This window comes from Salmo salar, chromosome ssa02 (genome assembly GCF_905237065.1).
Source record: "Salmo salar chromosome ssa02, Ssal_v3.1, whole genome shotgun sequence".
Lineage (NCBI taxonomy): Eukaryota > Metazoa > Chordata > Actinopteri > Salmoniformes > Salmonidae > Salmo > Salmo salar.
In genome coordinates, this window is record NC_059443.1 from 28,142,162 (window position 1) to 28,160,694 (window position 18,533).

Genomic DNA, 18,533 nt, shown 5'->3' on the forward strand with positions numbered 1-18,533 from the left:
TGTCAATGTCTTCTGACTGGAACACACCAACAGAGGAGAAGAGATCACTCTGAAGGGGGTGGAGGGTAGAGTTATGTTGAAACAGTGAATCTTTAATGCTTGTTGTGTGTTTCTGTTGGCTTGTCACTCCAGGTACTGTATCTCCAGGCCTGCTCACATCATGCCCCAAAATAAACCTAGCATGAACTTTGTTATAGCAACTGCAGTGTAAGCAGGCTAGGCTATAGCGTGTTTTATGGCAACCCAACATGGTCTGTGTGTAGTTGCGTAGTGTGACTGTTTGATTGTTAAACTTACAGTAGATTTTCCGGAAGGCTAAAAACCAAGTTAGCTACGGGAGTTAACACGAGATTGTGAGAATTATCTGAGAATTACCTGACCTAGGTTAGATAGCTAGAATCAAGAACTGGCGTCCTTTTTGTCTCAAACAAAACTATTTGTGTGTAAGTATAAAAAGGCATCACATACTGAAATAGTCTTTAGAAGTTGGAAGCTACCATCCTCTGGGACTTGGACGAAGTAAGAAAGGAGAAAAAGCTATTTTTCCTCTGCAGTGGGTCTATGCCCAGCCTGGCCCTGTTTTAGGAAGAGTTTCCACAGTGGAACGACAGCTGCTGACCTCGAAGATAATTAGATGGGAGCTTTTGATTAAGTTGCTCTCTGATTTGAGAGTATAATTGAACGTGTTGCAGATAGTGCATTTGCCGTATCGACAAGCGACTCTGCAAAGGCCAGGATGTTAATTTGTCTCTCGCGTGTTGCTGAGGTTTTCATTCATCACTGTAGCACTGTGTGTGTTTTGCATGTTTGCGTGTGTAGGGAGAAGTCAGCAGTTTCTGTATCGGTTGTTCAGCATTTCTCAACCTGTCGTACTGCAGTGTGAAGACACATTTTAATCACTTCCCTTTACACTCTCTTTATGGAGATTGTGCTGAGTGATGCAGTTGGATGTAGATCTGCTAGACATTATGACGTGATTATTGTTTCAGACTTCTTCCAAAGCACTGTAGAGACAAATAGTAGACAGAGGAAGAAAAAAGGCCCAATTAAACACATGAAACATTTTTAAATGCCTATCTAACATTTTTCCCAGACCTGGCTACCTTTCTATCCCTATTTTAGTCTTTCATCCTGCCTCACCCTTCTCTATTCTCTCCTCTCCATTCCTTTCCTCTCTCCACCTCCTTCCATCCCTTGTTCTTTCTGTACCAGCTTGTCAGGCAGAGAGCCAGGACACTGTCCAGTGTAGCCGCCAGGAATCCAAGACCACCTTGCGGGGACATGGGGACACTAGAGTAATGACTGTGTCAGATACCCTCCACTAGTCGTTGTCGTGTGTGTGTGTGTGTGTGTGTGTGTGTGTGTGTGTGTGTGTGTGTGTGTGTGTGCATACGCATGTGTTCGTGCAAGTGTTTGTGTCAGATAGTGATAGGTAAATAGAGTGAAAATGAAGGAGAGAGTTTGCTCATGACTTAAAGTTTGTATACAGTGCATTCGGAAAGGATTCAGACCCCTTCACTTTTTCCACGTTTTGTAACATTACAGCCTTTTTCTAAAATTGATTAAATCGTTTTTTTCCTCATCAATCTACACTAATGACAAAGCAAAAACAGGTTTTTAGAAATGTTTGATAATTTATAAAATAAAATATAACATAAATATCACGTTTACATAAGTATTAAGGCCCATTACTCAGCACTTTGTTGCAGAACCTTTGGCAGCGATTACAGCCTTGAGTCTTCTTGGGTATGACGCTACAAGCTCGGCACACCTGTATTTTGGGAGTTTCTCACATTCTTCTCTGCAGATCCTCTCAAGCTCTGTCAGGTTGGATGGGAGTGTTGCTGCACATCTATTTTCAGGTCTCTCCAGAGATGTTTGATCGAGTTCAAGTCCGGACTCCGGCTGGGCCACTCAAGGACATTCAAAGACTTGTCCCAAAGCCACTCCTGCGTGTGCTTAGGGTCGTTGTCTTGTTGGAAGGTGAACCTTTGCTCAGTCTGAGGTCCTGAGCGCTCTGGAGAAGTTTTTCATCAAAGATGTCTCTGTACTTTGCTCCGTTAATCTTTCCCTCAAACCTGACTAGTCTCCCAGTCCCTGCCACTGAAAAACAGCCCCACAGCAGGATGCTGCCACCACCATGCTTCACCGTAAGGATTGTGATAGGTTTCCTCCAGACGTGACTCTTGGCATTCAAGCCAAAGAGTTCAATCTTGGTTTTGTCAGACCAGAGAATCTTGTTTCTCATGGTCTGAGCCCTTTAGGTGCGTTTTGGTGAACTCCAAATGGGCTGTCATGTGCCTTTTAATGAGGAGTGGCTTCCGTCTGGCCATTAAGGCCTGATTGGTGGAATGCTGTAGAGATGGCTGTCCTTCTGGAAGGTTCTCCCATCTCCACTGAGGAACTCTGGAGCTATGTCAGAGTGACCATCGGGTTCTTGGTCACCTCCCTGACCAAGGTCCTTCTCTCTCGATTGCTCAGTTTGGCTGGGTGGCCAGCTCTAGCAAGACTCTTGATGGTTTCAAACTAAGGACAGTTCCTTCGACCTCATGGCTTGGTTTTTTCTCTGACATGCACTGTCAACTGTGGAACCTTATATAGACAGCTGTGTGCCTTTCCAAATCATGTCCAGTCAATTGAATTTACCACAGGCAGATTCCAATTAAGTTGGTGAAACAACTCAAGGATGATCAATGGAAACAGGATGCACTTGAGCTCAGTTTCGAGTCTCATATCAAAGAGTCTGAATACTTTTTGTAAATAAGGTATTTATGTTTTATTTTTATACAAAAATTTGCAAAAATGTTTTAAAAAAAAATGTTTTTGCTTTGTCATTATGGGGTATTGTGTGTAGATTGCTGAGATTTTAATTTATTTAATACAGAATAAGGCTGTAATGTAACAAAATGTGGAAGAAGTCAAGGTGTGTGAATACTTTCCAAAGGCGCTGTATTTGCATATCTTTTCATATGGGAGTGCTGTTTTGAAGCAGGTCTCTGTGTGTGTGCCTGTGTCTGTGTGTGCGTGTGACTGTGTGTGCATGTGTGTGTGTGTGTGTGTGGGTGTGTGTGTGGGTGTGTGTGCGATAATTGAAGATAGAGTGGGGCTGGATCCAGGTGGTGGAAGATAAAGGGTTTAGAAGTGATCCCGTCGTGCTACCGCTTCCCCACCAGCAGGGGGGTATTTATGTAACACAGCAGTCTGCAGTGGATGGCTGAGCCTGCCACGATATCTGTCTCACACAAATTCTACTCATTCTACCGTGAACCGGGCGTCGTCAGACATCACACACACATTGCAGACCTGACTACACATAAGCATGCACACACACACACACTCAAACACAACTAGCTAAGCCAACCCAACTAGCTAAGCGCCCAACCGAGTGTAGTCTGAGACGTTACACCCACACACATATATGAACACTCACATACTCACAGAGACAAACAAAGCCTAATCAGATGTCATACAAGGATGAACAGACAGAAGAGAGACCAGGGTAATGCCACTGGTCAGTGGGTGGAATGGTGCAGAGTAATCAATGTCCCCCCTGAAATCGCACTGACCATCCGTATCATTGGGTGACCTTGTGTCACCCTTCTGTAGTCCTCCATCCTTCCATCTCTCCCTCTATCCCTCCATCAGCAGAGTGTGAAACACTGGGTCACTGATGCGAGGAGAGGGATGACTTATATCAAATCAAATGTATTTATATAGCCCTTCTTACATCAGCTGATATCTCAAAGTGCTGTACAGAAACCCAGCCTAAAACCCTAAACAGCAAGCAATGCAGGTGTAGAAGCACGGTTGCTAGAAAAAACTCCCTAGAAAGGCCAAAACCTAGGAAGAAACCTAGAGAGGATCCAGGCTATGAGGGGGGGCCAGTCCTCTTCTGGCTGTGCCGGGTGGAGATTATAACAGAACATGGCCAAGATGTTCAAATGTTCATAAATGACCAGCATGGTCAAATAATAATAATCACAGTAGTTGTTGAGGGTGCAACAAGTCAGCAACTCAAGAGTAAATGTCAGTTGGCTTTTCATAGCCGATCATTGAGAGTATCTCTCCTAGCTCCTGCTGTCTCTAGAGAGTTGAAAACAGCAGGTCTGGGACAGGTAGCACGTCCGGTGAACAGGTCAGGGTTTCATAGCCGCAGGCAGAAGAGTTGAAACTGGAGCAGCAGCACGGCCAAGTGGACTGAGGACAGCAAGGAGTCATCATGCCAGGTAGTCCTGAGGCATGGTCCTAGGGCTCAGGTCCTCCGAGAGAGACAAAGAAAGAAAGAGAGAAAGAGAGAATTAGAGAGAGCGTACTTAAATTCACACAGGACACCAGATAAGACAGGAGAAATACTCCAGATATTACAGACTGACACTAGCCCCCCGACACATAAACTACTGCAGCATAAATACTGGAGGCTGAGACAGGAGGGGTCAGGAGACATTGTGGCCCCATCCGATGATACCCCCGGACAGGGCCAAACAGGCAGGATATAACCCCACCCACTTTGCCAATGCACAGCCCCCATGCCCTCTGAGTTCCTCCACATAGACAGCGATGGTTCCATGTGAAGTAGCATGAACATTGAGCATCCGCCATTTATCATAACGATGGGAAGAACTGGACAAGCGTGTGTCGAAGGCGGGAGAATGTAGATCACACTAGGGGAAGTAAAGGTCGTTGAACTGAAAAATGACACCATTTGAAAATTTATCGCTATCATGTAGCGTGTACGTTTGACTTAATCCCTATTTTTTCCGCCACAGCAAACTGTCCATAGTTTGTTAAATCAAGTGAATGACCCTTAATATGCAGACGTGACGATCATATGTCTCAGTGAACTGCAAACCTTTTTGTTATTCTGTGCCTCAGTTGTGGTTATAGAGCACAGCTTAATGGAACAATACTTATACAGTACAATATGCAAGTTCAACATACTTCCTCTTTCTTTTCCCATACCTTTTCATTCCATCCAGTAATCCCCCACCACCCATTGTCATTTTTACACCTGCCAAAACACTACTGGTAGTAGTTGGAGAAAAATGTCCAAAAATAACTTTCCAATTACTCAATTGCAGTAACTTTAGGGGTCAGAATTAGACAGAGTCAGACCTTGGCCTGTGTTTTCTGTGTGCCTCTATGTTCTACTGCTGTTGCTTTTCCCCAGTTGACAATGATCAGTTCTTTCTGGCGTTCTTGCTCTGTGACATTCTGTCCTTTTGATCAGGGAGAATAGTCTTGCCCACATAACCCATCAGCTGGACTCACGACTCACAGCAATGTACATCCTGCTCACTGCTATTAGAAAAAATAAATAAATATTCTTACCTGTCGTGACTACTGAAGTGGCAAAGACATGTCCATGACCTTCAGGTCATTAGGATAACAGTGCACATTCCCTCAGGGCTATTTAGCAGTTACCTTAGGTGTTTGGTTCATAGTCGATGGACCCGGATTACAGTCCCGGACAGGGCTAAACCCCATCTTCACTGTAACACATTTCATGATAGAACATTGTTGTGTTTTATCTCAAATATCTGCCTTGTTATTAGTGTATTTTTATCATGCTCCATTGAACTGAAATCATGTCTTCTTCTCCAAGCAACACAGGTCAGCTCCTCAGAGCTGCAAGACATGTTTCAAGAGACTTCTTCCAACATTTTCCAGATCAATGCAAATGGTGAGTCTTGTATATATGTTTATGTGTGTACGTGTGTGTGTGTGTGTGTGCGTGTGCGTGTGCGTGCGTGTGTCTTTTCTGTTATACTTTTGATATATTACTCTAAAAGCACTTGAACGTCTTTGATGTTTACAATGCTATATGTTCCTCCCCATCTCAGTTGTAACATTAGAGAAGAGTCTTCAATCATTAGGAACGTCCAGAGACACTGCTGAACTGCGACAGAGCCTGTGAGTAATCACCACACGCACACACACACACACGGAAATTAAAGTACTTACATATTCATATCAACACATTAGTGTGCAACTCAAGCGAGTCAATCAACGGCTTCCTCCCTCAATTAACCAACCGTCTGAACACTAACCATTTATTGCTGTGTTATTGACATCACATACTGCTGCAACCATGCATTAGCCACAGTTAAAGTGTAGCCTGATACATAGCCTCTGAGTGTTCATGCTGCTTGTCTGTCTGTCCTTTAATCATGCCGAGGGTCACATTAAGCCCAGTAGCTCCAGAACAGAGCATATTTTCTCTTTGTTTCAACGCCCTTTTTCATAGCTGATATTGATTCTACTTGTTTTAGTTGAGCTGCCAGCAATTACCAAATTCCTGCCTGATGACAAAGTGGCCAATCTGAGATGATTGTGTCTGTTTAAAATGCATTACACCCCAGTGTGCTGCCTTGCATGTCATCAATTCTATCAACAATTTTTTATGATCACCTTGGAAACCTACACTGTGTGTGTGTGTGTGTGTGTGTGTGTGTGTGTGTGTGTGTGTGTGTGTGTGTGTGCGTGCCTGCGTGTGTGCGCGCGTATGTGTTTGTGTGTGTGTGTTTCTTTTGCTTTCTGTTCATCAATATTGATGCAGGAAGTGAACCATTATACACAATGCTCTGGGCTCACTGCTCTGAATTACAAGAAACAAAATGGTTTTCCATGTGATGTGACTCCTCTGTGTCAGCTGTCAACAGCTACAGTATTGTATGTATTCTAGTGTCTTGAAATGATGGTTGAATGGTGCAGTTGAATGGTTGAATGGTACAGTTGAATGGTTGAACGGTACATTTGAATTGTTGAATGTGCAGTTGAATGGTTGAATGGTACAGTTGAATGGTTTAATGGTGCAGTTGAATGGTTGAATGGTGCAGTTGAATGGTTGAATGGTGCAGTTGAATTGTTGAATGGTGCAGTTCAATGGTTGAATGGTGCAATTCAATGATTGAATGGTAGAGTTGAATGATTGAATGGTACAGTTGAATGATTGAATGGTACAGTTGAATGGTTGAATGGTACAGTTGAATGGTTGAATGGTACAGTTGAATGGTTGAATGGTGCAGTTGAATGGTTGAATAGTGCAGTTGAATGGTGCAGTTGAATGGTTGAATGGTGCAGTTGAATTGTTGAATGGTGCAGTTGAATGGTTGAATGGTGCAGTTGAATGGTTGAATGGTGCAGTTGAATGGTTGAATGGTGCAGTTGAATGGTTGAATGGTGCAGTTGAATGGTGCAGTTGAATGGTTGAATGGTGCAGTTGAATGGTTGAATGGTGCAGTTGAATGGTGCAGTTGAATGGTTGACTGGTGCAGTTGATTTGTTGAATGGTGCAGTTGAATGGTGCAGTTAAATGGTTGAATGGTGCAGTTGAATTGTTGAATGGTGCAGTTGAATTGTTGAATGGTGCAGTTGAATTGTTGAATGGTGCAGTTGAATGGTTGAATGGTGCAGTTGAATGGTTGAATGGTGCAGTTGAATGGTGCAGTTGAATGGTTGAATGGTGCAGTTGATTTGTTGAATGGTGCAGTTGAATGGTTGAATGGTACAGTTGAATGGTTGAATGGTGCAGTTGAATGGTGCAGTTGAATGGTTGAATGGTGCAGTTGATTTGTTGAATGGTGCAGTTGAATGGTGCAGTTGAATGGTTGAGTGGTACAGTTGAATGGTTGAATGGTACAGTTGAATGGTTGAATGGTGCAGTTGAATGGTGCAGTTGAATGGTGCAGTTGAATGGTGCAGTTGAATGGTTGAATGGTGCAGTTGAATGGTGCAGTTGAATGGTTGAATGGTGCAGTTGATTTGTTGAATGGTGCAGTTGAATGGTTGAATGGTGCAGTTGAATGGTTGAATGGTACAGTTGAATTGTTGAATGGTGCAGTTGAATGGTGCAGTTGAATGGTTGAATGGTGCAGTTGAATTGTTGAATGGTGCAGTTGAATGGTTGAATGGTACAGTTGAATGGTTGAATGGTGCAGTTGAATGGTGCAGTTGAATGGTGCAGTTGAATGGTTGAATGGTGCAGTTGAATGGTGCAGTTGAATGGTTGAATGGTGCAGTTGATTTGTTGAATGGTGCAGTTGAATGGTTGAATGGTGCAGTTGAATGGTTGAATGGTACAGTTGAATTGTTGAATGGTGCAGTTGAATGGTGCAGTTGAATGGTTGAATGGTGCAGTTGAATTGTTGAATGGTGCAGTTGAATGGTTGAATGGAGCAGTTGACTGGTTGAATGGTGCAATTGAATGGTGCAGTTGAATGGTTGAATGGTGCAGTTGATTTGTTGAATGGTGCAGTTGAATGGTTGAATGGTGCAGTTGAATGGTTGAATGGTGCAGTTGAATGGTTGAATGGTACAGTTGAATTGTTGAATGGTGCAGTTGAATGGTGCAGTTGAATGGTTGAATGGTGCAGTTGAATTGTTGAATGGTGCAGTTGAATGGTTGAATGGTACAGTTGAATGGTTGAATGGTGCAGTTGAATGGTGCAGTTGAATGGTTGAATGGTGCAGTTGAATGGTGCAGTTGAATGGTTGAATGGTGCAGTTTATTTGTTGAATGGTGCAGTTGAATGGTTGAATGGTGCAGTTGAATGGTTGAATGGTACAGTTGAATTGTTGAATGGTGCAGTTGAATGGTGCAGTTGAATGGTTGAATGGTGCAGTTGAATTGTTGAATGGTGCAGTTGAATGGTTGAATGGAGCAGTTGACTGGTTGAATGGTGCAATTGAATGGTGCAGTTGAATGGTTGAATGGTGCAGTTGATTTGTTGAATGGTGCAGTTGAATGGTTGAATGGTACAGTTGAATGGTTGAATGGTACAGTTGAATGGTTGAATGGTGCAGTTGAATGGTTGAATGGTGCAGTTGAGTGGTTAAATGGTACAGTTGAATAGTTGAATGGTACAGTTGAATGGTTGAATGGTGCAGTTGAATGGTTGAATGGTGCAGTTGAATGGTTGAATGGTGCAGTTGAATGGTTGAATGGTACAGTTGAATGGTTGAATGGTACAGTTGAATGGTTGAATGGTGCAGTTGAATGGTGCAGTTGAATGGTGCAGTTGAATGGTTGAATGGTGCAGTTGATTTGTTGAATGGTGCAGTTGAATGGTGCAGTTCAATGGTTGAGTGGTACAGTTGAATGGTTGAATGGTACAGTTGAATGGTTGAATGGTGCAGTTGAATGGTTGAATGGTGCAGTTGAATGGTTATTGGTACAGTTGAATTGTTGAATGGTGCAGTTGAATGATTGAATGGTACAGTTGAATGGTTGAATGGTTGAATGGTACAGTTGAATGGTTGAATGGTGCAGTTGAATGGTTGAATGGTGCAGTTGAGTGGTTAAATGGTACAGTTGAATAGTTGAATGGTACAGTTGAATGGTTGAATGGTACAGTTGAATGGTTGAGAGGTGCAGTTCAATGGTTGAATGGTGCAGTTGAATGGTTATTGGTACAGTTGAATTGTTGAATGGTGCAGTTGAATGATTGAATGGTACAGTTGAATGGTTGAATGGTACAGTTGAACGGTTGAATGGTGCAGTTGAATGGTTATTGGTACAGTTGAATTGTTGAATGGTGCAGTAAGATACATTTCATGCTGAGTGGATGCCACATACTCACGGCTACTCACTGCCACTTCCAGCAACTACTGTAACTGTAGCGAGGATGGTTGATTGATGGGGTGTTTTTTTAAAATATTTTCAGGAGAGGAGATTGTCTTCATCTACTATTGTAATGGTGGGCATATTTTACAGTACACACAAACACCTTTGAAAGAGAGAGGAAGCTAAATCAAAACACATTTCCTCCATGCCTCTGGTTAAGAATGTTAACCGACCATCTGCACTCACGGTCTACCTCTCTACTCCCTGCTACAACCACAATCTCACGGTTAATAGAATTGGACCCGTCCTTGTAATCGTGGAAATGCACACAGCAAAAGTCTAAGTGGATTAATCGCTCCCACCCTCTGAGTGCCATTGTCTTTGTTAGTGCATTAGGCATTCTGTGGCGACTTGTCCGTAACCCACCAGAGGACGAGGACACTGTTTAGAGGAGAGGAGAAAGAGGAGAGGGAAAGGAGATGGGGAGGAGAGGGGGAGCAGAGGGGGAGAAAAAGAGGGAGGAGAGGCGAGATGAAGGAGAGGTGAGATGAAGGAGAGGAGAGAGGGAGGAGAAGAGAGGGAAGAGAAGAGAACAGAGGCGGCAACAGATTCTGCTCTGACAGACAGACAGAAGGCCAACTGCCGCAGAGGGCCTCGGAGAGCCTCTCCTCAACCAGCCATAAGGCATACCTTCTGCCACGGGCTCCCCACAGCAGAGAACTCACACAGTACAGTACAGTACAGTACATTACAGTACAGTACATTACAGTACAGACACTGGAGCTATAGACGGAGGATACTGTAGGAAACGTTTTGTCAATTACTGTATGTACCCAGGGCTTTTATCTTGCAGAGACAGATCCACATTTATCATGGAATTAACTTGGAACCTTTTAACACATAACCCCTATGTTTTTTCATGGTGCTGTAAAATGATATGACATTTTTGATGGGATATTAAATAGTGTTACATCAGACACACTGATGTTCCTATAAACAACCTCCACACATAACTGCACTGTACTACCATACTATACTGCCTTTTTACCATCAAGAAATATTCTGCTAAATTCACATCTATTACAAAATCCACAAAACTAATGTGCTGTGAAATATATTATTGATAAAACAAACATGTCAAATATGCTTATATTTGTTGATGAAAGAAACATTTACTGTGAAGACCATTAGCTAAATTAGCCCTGTGCTAATATTTAGAAACATCATTTATTTTTTCCACTAAAGTAATTAGTTTTCTACCATGCTACATGGGTTTATTTTGTGATCATACTCTATTTCGTTTTTTAAAGACAGCACTATGGAACAATTCATTTAATGAAATCACATGATATAGAGAGAGAGAGCGATCGACAAGGCTTGAAGGAAGGATGAAGAATAAACTATATACAACTGCTGTGGTGCCTGCATGCATGCTTGCGTGAGAGGCCTTGAACAAATACTGTCTAAATTCATCAAATCTCCCTAGACCGTGTTGTGGAGATCTGCAATAAGAACATTGATTTAGTGTCTGGTGCTGTCTGTGCAGGCTGGGCTTAGCCTCCGAGCCTGGTGCTCCCCTGGTCCCCTCTAGCCTAGCTTGGACACAACATACTGCACAGTACAGCAGACCTGGGATCAAGTACTATTTTAATTCATTTCAGATACTTTATCAGGGTTTGACTGAGTTTATGTGGCAATGGAAACAATGAAAAAAATCGCACAACTGCAAAATCTGCCAAGTTGGTTCTCAAGACAGTCTACAGCAGTGTTTCCCAAACTCGGTCTTGGAGACCCCAAGGGGTGCACTTTTGTTTTTTTGGCTCTAGCACTACACAGCTGATTCAAATAATGACCTCAGAATCAAGCTTTGATTATTTGAATCAATGGCGTGTTAGGGCAAAAAACTAAACGTGCACCCCCTGGGGTCTCCAGGACCGAGTTTGGGAAATGCTGGGCTAAATCAAACACTAAAGGTAGGATTCTGAATATTATTTGAACCCAGGTCTGATGTACAGTACATTCTGTCCTGGTGCTCCCTGTAGCGACCCAGGGATGACACGGCTAGAGAGACCTTCTCCATACCTCCCCACCCTAGTCCTCAAATATTGATCTAAATCTGGAGAGAGGAAATGAAGGGGAAAAATAGACAGACAGACAGTCCTCAGTGTATTAGTGAACTCAGAACCAGGGCCATGTCACTGTAATTCTCTGGCCACTGTGGGAAGAACCAAGCCAACCTAGTAGAAAACAGTGAGAAAATAGACTTCCTGTTTTTTTCAGAGAGCGAGAGAAAGAGGGAGAGAGTGAGAGTGAGAGAGATATCTCGAGGTTGAAGGCCAAGCAAAAGTACAGTGACGCTAGCTTCTGAAGGGAGAAATAAGTTGAGCTTCAAGGATGCCCCTTAAAGCCAGAGAAAGTATGTCCTCTGTGTTTTTGGTGTATGACTAATTGTGTTGTGTCTCTGTCACTCTGCATTCAAACCACTCATGAAAACAGCCATTCATAATGTTGTGCAGGAGATGAATACTGCTTTACTTCCCCTATTCATGCAAGACCGGTAGTACCAGAACACATGTAAAAGCTGATGTTAAATGGGTTAATTAGAGTCCGTAGCTGTGGACTGGATGAGCTACTTATAATATCCAGGAAAAATATCTAGTCAATCATTTGACCCTGATGCAGCTGAAAGTTGGAGTTGGTTCACCATGCTGGATCAAAAGTGTGCTCTAAGTGCTTTTAAATCCACTGTCACTAATAAGCTTGTATTTAAATCCACCTGCATACTGTCACTAATAAGCTTGTATTTCAATCCACCTGCATACTGTCACTAATAAGCTTGCATTTAAATCCACCTGCATACTGTCACTAATAAGCTTGTATTTAAATCCACCTGCATACTGTCACTAATAAGCTTGTATTTAAATCCACCTGCATACTGTCACTAATAAGCTTGCATTTAAATCCACCTGCATACTGTCACTAATAAGCTTGTATTTAAATCCACCTGCATACTGTCACTAATAAGCTTGCATTTAAATCCACCTGCATACTGTCACTAATAAGCTTGCATTTAAATCCACCTGCATACTGTCACTAATAAGCTTGTATTTAAATCCACCTGCATACTGTCACTAATAAGCTTGTATTTAAATCCACCTGCATACTGTCACTAATAAGCTTGCATTTAAATCCACCTGCATACTGTCACTAATAAGCTTGTATTTAAATCCACCTGCATACTGTCACTAATAAGCTTGCATTTAAATCCACCTGCATACTGTCACTAATAAGCTTGCATTTAAATCCACCTGCATACTGTCACTAATAAGCTTGTATTTAAATCCACCTGCATACTGTCACTAATAAGCTTGTATTTAAATCCACCTGCATACTGTCACTAATAAGCTTGCATTTAAATCCACCTGCATACTGTCACTAATAAGCTTGTATTTAAATCCACCTGCATACTGTCACTAATAAGCTTGCATTTAAATCCACCTGCATACTGTCACTAATAAGCTTGTATTTAAATCCACCTGCATACTGTCACTAATAAGCTTGTATTTAAATCCACCTGCATACTGTCACTAATAAACTTGACTGTGACCTTCTGTTGTATCTTAGGAAGGTAAGGAAACATGCAAACGCACACACACACACACACACACACACACACACACACACACACACACACACACACACACACACACACACACACACACCAAAGGGATTAATAAAATGGCTAAACCTCTGGCTGATGTGTCATCGTTTAACGGTTCAGTCAAAGACTTCTCAGACATCCAGAGGATTACGCTAAACTCTCGGCTAGTTCATGCACCATAACGTCACAACAGGAACAACATGTCTGATCTATGTGGAGAAGGACTGTGCCTTTGGATCGGCAGGCATGATATGAGTTAACCTAATACACAGGCGGTGAATATTCTAATTATTTTGTCCTCAAGTCTGCACTGTATTCACTGTATGACATGGATTTGGATAACCTGTACTTCAATGGTTTTAACTTAAAACCATGCAACAAATAACATGTCAAATGTATGCATACAACACAGCACTTATCATCAACATTATCATTGTCGTCCAATGCTTCATGTACTAAACATAAGAATCCATTATAACCTGTTTTAATGAATTCCCGTGGATCATCTATGATCTATATCAGTTTCATCTATCAGTTTGCACCTGTTCTAGAGAGTTAGTTGCTATGGATCATCTGTGTAGGTTTATGCCACTGTACCAAGCAGTATGTTGTGCCAAACTCTCTCGGTTCACATCGCCCACTGTAGAGGACCCCCCACACTCTTCTGACGTACCACATTACAAAGCTATCGAGATCTGTTAGTCACTTGCGCCCCCACAAAGATCTCAAGAGTAGGGACTCAGCAGCAGGAAAGTATGTAAAAATATCATGTGAATTGCAATCAGTCACCTCCGATGACTTTCTCCTTACTTATTCCAGAGAGAGAGAGATGGAGCGATGGAGAGACAGAGAGACAGAGAGAGAAAGAGAGAGAGAGAGAGCGCGAGCCAGCAGGGTTCTGTTGAGACAGACTGCTTATTTCTAAGGTCATAAGAGCTCACAGACACAGTTTAATTTCAACCAGTTCAGTTTCATCCACCATGTTGCCTCAACACAATATCACTAGCTTCAGCACTCACCTAAACGTAAAAACAACTAACAAAACCTCATCCAGAGACATTACTACTTCACTGAGATTAGGGTTGGTTTGGTGATGCTGATTGCTGTTGGAGACAGAGTGGTCGTTCCACCAATTCAGTGCCTTTTAAGAAGTGTAACTTGGTCCAAAAAAAAATGTTTGATTTCACCTAATTTGAACATTCTGTCATAAAGAGCACATTTCCAACTTCATAAAAACAAGAGGTAAAATGTAAAAAATTACTATAGTAAGTGCCAATTCAGTGCCAAATAATGTAACAGGGTTGACAGTAACAGGGTTGACCGTAACAGGGTTGACGATTTAATCTTAAATCAGCCATGAATCCCCTTATGATAGGGAGAACGGAAGCTGGTTGTGTGCAAGAGGGAGTGGCAATTTAATGCAAGTTTCACAAAAAAAAGGTAATCGCTAAAACATTTCTATCCTGCCTATCTATAGATAACAGGGATGATGTGTTATGCTCAGTTTTTCACCATAAAACACCAGAAAATGGCCAAAAAGAGTAGAACAAGCTCACTTGCTTTTAGACTATGATTTGTTTATTGTTTCTATAAAAGAAAAACATTTAAAAGGAATAGTTTCACCATATTAAAATGAGAGTTCAGTTCATGTAACAGGGTTGACCTTAAAATGAGGGACACTAATCACATAAATAAATAATAATCTTCAGAAATGACAGAAACTAGGGCTTTACAATGATGGTGAAAATGTAGAGATTATTTGGGGGATTAAGTGGCTTGCAATCTTCCTAGAAGAAATGTATTGCATTTTTCATGTGGTCTATATTAAAGGACATTTTATGTATATAACAGGCATTTAAAATGCAATATTGGTGCACAATTTCGACTGATAATATCAAAGGGACGGAAAAGGCACTACTCTCATGGAACAACCCAGAGATGCTTCAGTAAATGAGTGTGTGGGAGGAGACGTTGAAAATAAATGTGAAAAGGTACAGGCAGTCAGTATTGATATTAGTGCAAGAAAATGTTTTTGAGCATGCAAATGTGACTATTGTCTATCAGAGATTTGAATATGATTTCCATAATCACAAGAGTGTCTGAAATCAGTCAAGTTACTGAAGGCATGTATCTTTTTGTGTTGTCTTCACAATGTACTGTTTGGCCAATTGAGCCATAAGTTGAATTGTCTAAAATGATACTTATCGATTGAATCGCCATCCACACGTTTGCCACTATTTGATAATAAATATGTTTGTAGACAATAATTGGGGTTCATTCGTTCAACATAAAAATCCATATTGTCCTTGGCTGAAAGCTATATCCATAATGAGTGTACCTCCATACTCCCACCACTGGGCAGCATTGTAGTTTGTAAGTGGCTGTGTTTTTTGATGGTGAAAGCCTGGGTGGCTCCTATTTGTTCATCCCTGGCAGAGAAAGAACACCCAGCGCCCCTCACAGTGCCACTGGATAGGGTCTAGCCCTACCTCTGCTCTGTCAGACTGTCGTTAATATTGATTGACTTAATTGGTTGAACTTAATCTCTCCCATGGAACTCTGAGATGTCACCCTTGCCAGCCCAGAATGCACACTGTCCGTTCTAGAATCCAGCGCCAGGCGATAAAAGCTGCCATGTCCTGCCACGTCCTCCAGAGTTCACGACCCCGAGAATAACCTCACTCATACCACCTTAGAGGCTAAAGACTATGTGCGTCTCTTTCTCTCTCTTTCACTCTCTCCTTCTTTATCTCGCTCTCTTTCTCCTTTACTCTCTTTCTTTCTTTCTCTATGTATTTATGTAATTTTCTCTGGCTCTCTTTCTCTTCATTTCCAGACATTCTACACAGCAGCAAACCAACAAAGTCATCACCAGCACCAGTCAATTCATCAAACAACTCTCTGACATCATCACTGGCTCTACACGGGTTAATTAAAAAGCTTTTTTTTCATCTATTTTTCCAGACTTTGTATCTAATTAAATACACAGAAGCAGAGACATAAATTAAGATAATTGTCATTAATCTTCGTTCTTATTTTCTTGTTTTCACAGCAAGATCGTCTTCATCTGACTAGACTTAAGACAGAACTCTCAGAGTCGGTTCAACGCTATGGAGATCTGCAAAAGGTTCCCTTGCATTGCCTCATGTCGTCTCTTCTGTTTAGTGGGGTGTTGTTCTATAGAGAATGGTGACCTTGTGACATAAAAAATAAAGAGCTGATTTGCAACACGGCTGCAATATACAGTATGTTTTACAATATCAACTAAATTCTTCTCTCATGCTATTGTGCTCTCTCTTTTCTTGTGTCTCTTCAGAAAATTGCAGACCGTTCGAGGGCCTTGCTACCCCCGGCACAGACAGAAATGAAGCAGGTGAGTTTGATGCACGGTGTATCAGTCTGTACTGGCCTTTGTTCCATTGTGAAGGTGACAACGCTCATTAGCGACAAAGATAATAAGCTTGGCTCTCCTTGTTTGATTGCCTTCTTATGAGAGGTTCTTTGAAGCTTTGTCTAGTGTCTCCTCTCTTCTCTTTACTCTTCTCTCAGTTCACTTCCCCTCTCTTCTCTTCCCTTTTCTTTCTGTTTTCTATCCCTCTCTTCTCTCCACTCCCAAAAATGTTATTAGCCATACAGCCAAGTCCCTTCGATACTGCCACTGTCTTTCAACACATTATCTGTATTTCTATGTCAGTTGAAAAGTTCAAAAGGGAGAGACACATTACGGGTTTGAGCTGGGTTATATGTACATTCTGCAGGACATAGTTGTCCCGGCTACATCAACACAGATCTTCCCATCCCTTCAGGGGAGGAAGTGGTATGATAAAAGATCTGTGATAGGATGATCCTGCTTTTTTTCACTGAGGAAGAGACGCAGGTGAAAGTTAGGTAGAGAGAGAAAGATCGAGAGAGAGCGAGACAGAGAGGAGACAACAGATAGGTTGGTATTGAATATGAGCCACAGACAGTATAGCCTAGAAGAACTAGAAAAAAATAACTGTAGGTAAAAAAACGGACGAGATGGACTCTGATACCGTGTGACGATTCTATCCATCCACCTTTTTTACGCTTTCATTGGAAAAATTATAATCCAATCAATATTCAATCAGACACCACAGAAATAGACGGACTCACTCACATACAGTGGAAAATCATGACAACTAGTATGTCTACATTATGATTTATACATATAGTCATGGGCTATACCATATAAAAACTGGCTTGAGGTCAGATAACAGGTATCATTTTGATACACCAGAAAGCATTGTGTCTGGAGACCTCTCTCTCTCTTCTGTGTAACCCGTCATTCTTTCCCCAAATCTACGGAGAATTTTGTCTCCTGTGGAGACATCTAGTACAAATTATTACATGAGATATATAGCCTTCTTAGAACACCTTTGGGGACAGGAGAGGAGACAACTAAAACAACAATACACCAAAGTAATTTGTTCTAAGTCAGAGATGAATGAACAGTGAATCATTTTGAAGGTGTCACATTTCTATGAATTCTAAGAGGGCCCGAGCTGATTTTTTTTACCTCTTCACAATACAATTAAATCATGATTGAATTTATTCATATATCACACCGGCAATAACAACACTGAAAACTGCACTGATCCTTATCAAAAGCACTCAATAAAGCTAATGAGAAACTCAGACATCCTTTATGATGCACTGTGTAGTGCTACTGTGTTGTATGTGACACTGTGTCACTGTACATTGTAAATTACTGGCATCCAGTTACCTGTAAGTTACTGTAAAAAAAAACAGTATATAACCGTAAATTCAGAATAAATGTTTAACAGTATGTAACCCTCTCACCAGGCTCGAATATGACTCTCACAATATTAACTTATGCAGAGTATCTCAGCAGCATGGGATGTTAGGTGAGAAGGACATCTCCAATAAGAATTCCTATTGTAAACTATCTAGGGTTATGACAATAGGGTATTAACTTCAGATGAAATGATTATAGGTTTCTGTTATTGAATCAGGAAAAAACATCCCATGCATTAAATGAAATTAAAACAATCAATGACTCCACCAAGGCAATATACATAACGTTCCATATGTGTATTAAAACATTTTTAAACACAAATACATTTTCAGACACAACATCAAAAAAAAAAGGAAAAAAGAATCCCCAATGAGTCGTGCACAACCCGTGTCCAAATTATTTGAAGTTTGCTTAAATAAACCGTTGGCGCGCGTTGGAGCTCAAAAAAAATGACGACACCCAAAAATATCCAGAAGCACCTCACGTTGTGGTTACTCACTGCTTGGTAGATATTCCCTCAGCGAAGTATGGCA

General features: G+C 41.5%; 1 protein-coding gene across 2 annotated transcripts in view; it reads left to right on the forward strand.

Annotated features, from left to right (window-relative positions):
* The window catches only part of LOC106579417 (t-SNARE domain-containing protein 1), a 125,592-nt gene that overhangs the window by 27,490 nt on the left and 79,569 nt on the right, over nt 1-18,533 (forward strand). For both annotated transcript variants that reach the window (XR_006760537.1, XM_045701587.1), the window contains exons 3-7: nt 5,603-5,680; nt 5,841-5,910; nt 16,060-16,150; nt 16,276-16,350; nt 16,540-16,596. Coding sequence is in view for 1 of the 2 variants with exons in the window: in XM_045701587.1 (XP_045557543.1) it covers nt 5,603-5,680; nt 5,841-5,910; nt 16,060-16,150; nt 16,276-16,350; nt 16,540-16,596 (371 nt within the window). In the remaining variant the exon portion in view is untranslated. The remainder of the gene's footprint in view (nt 1-5,602; nt 5,681-5,840; nt 5,911-16,059; nt 16,151-16,275; nt 16,351-16,539; nt 16,597-18,533) is intronic.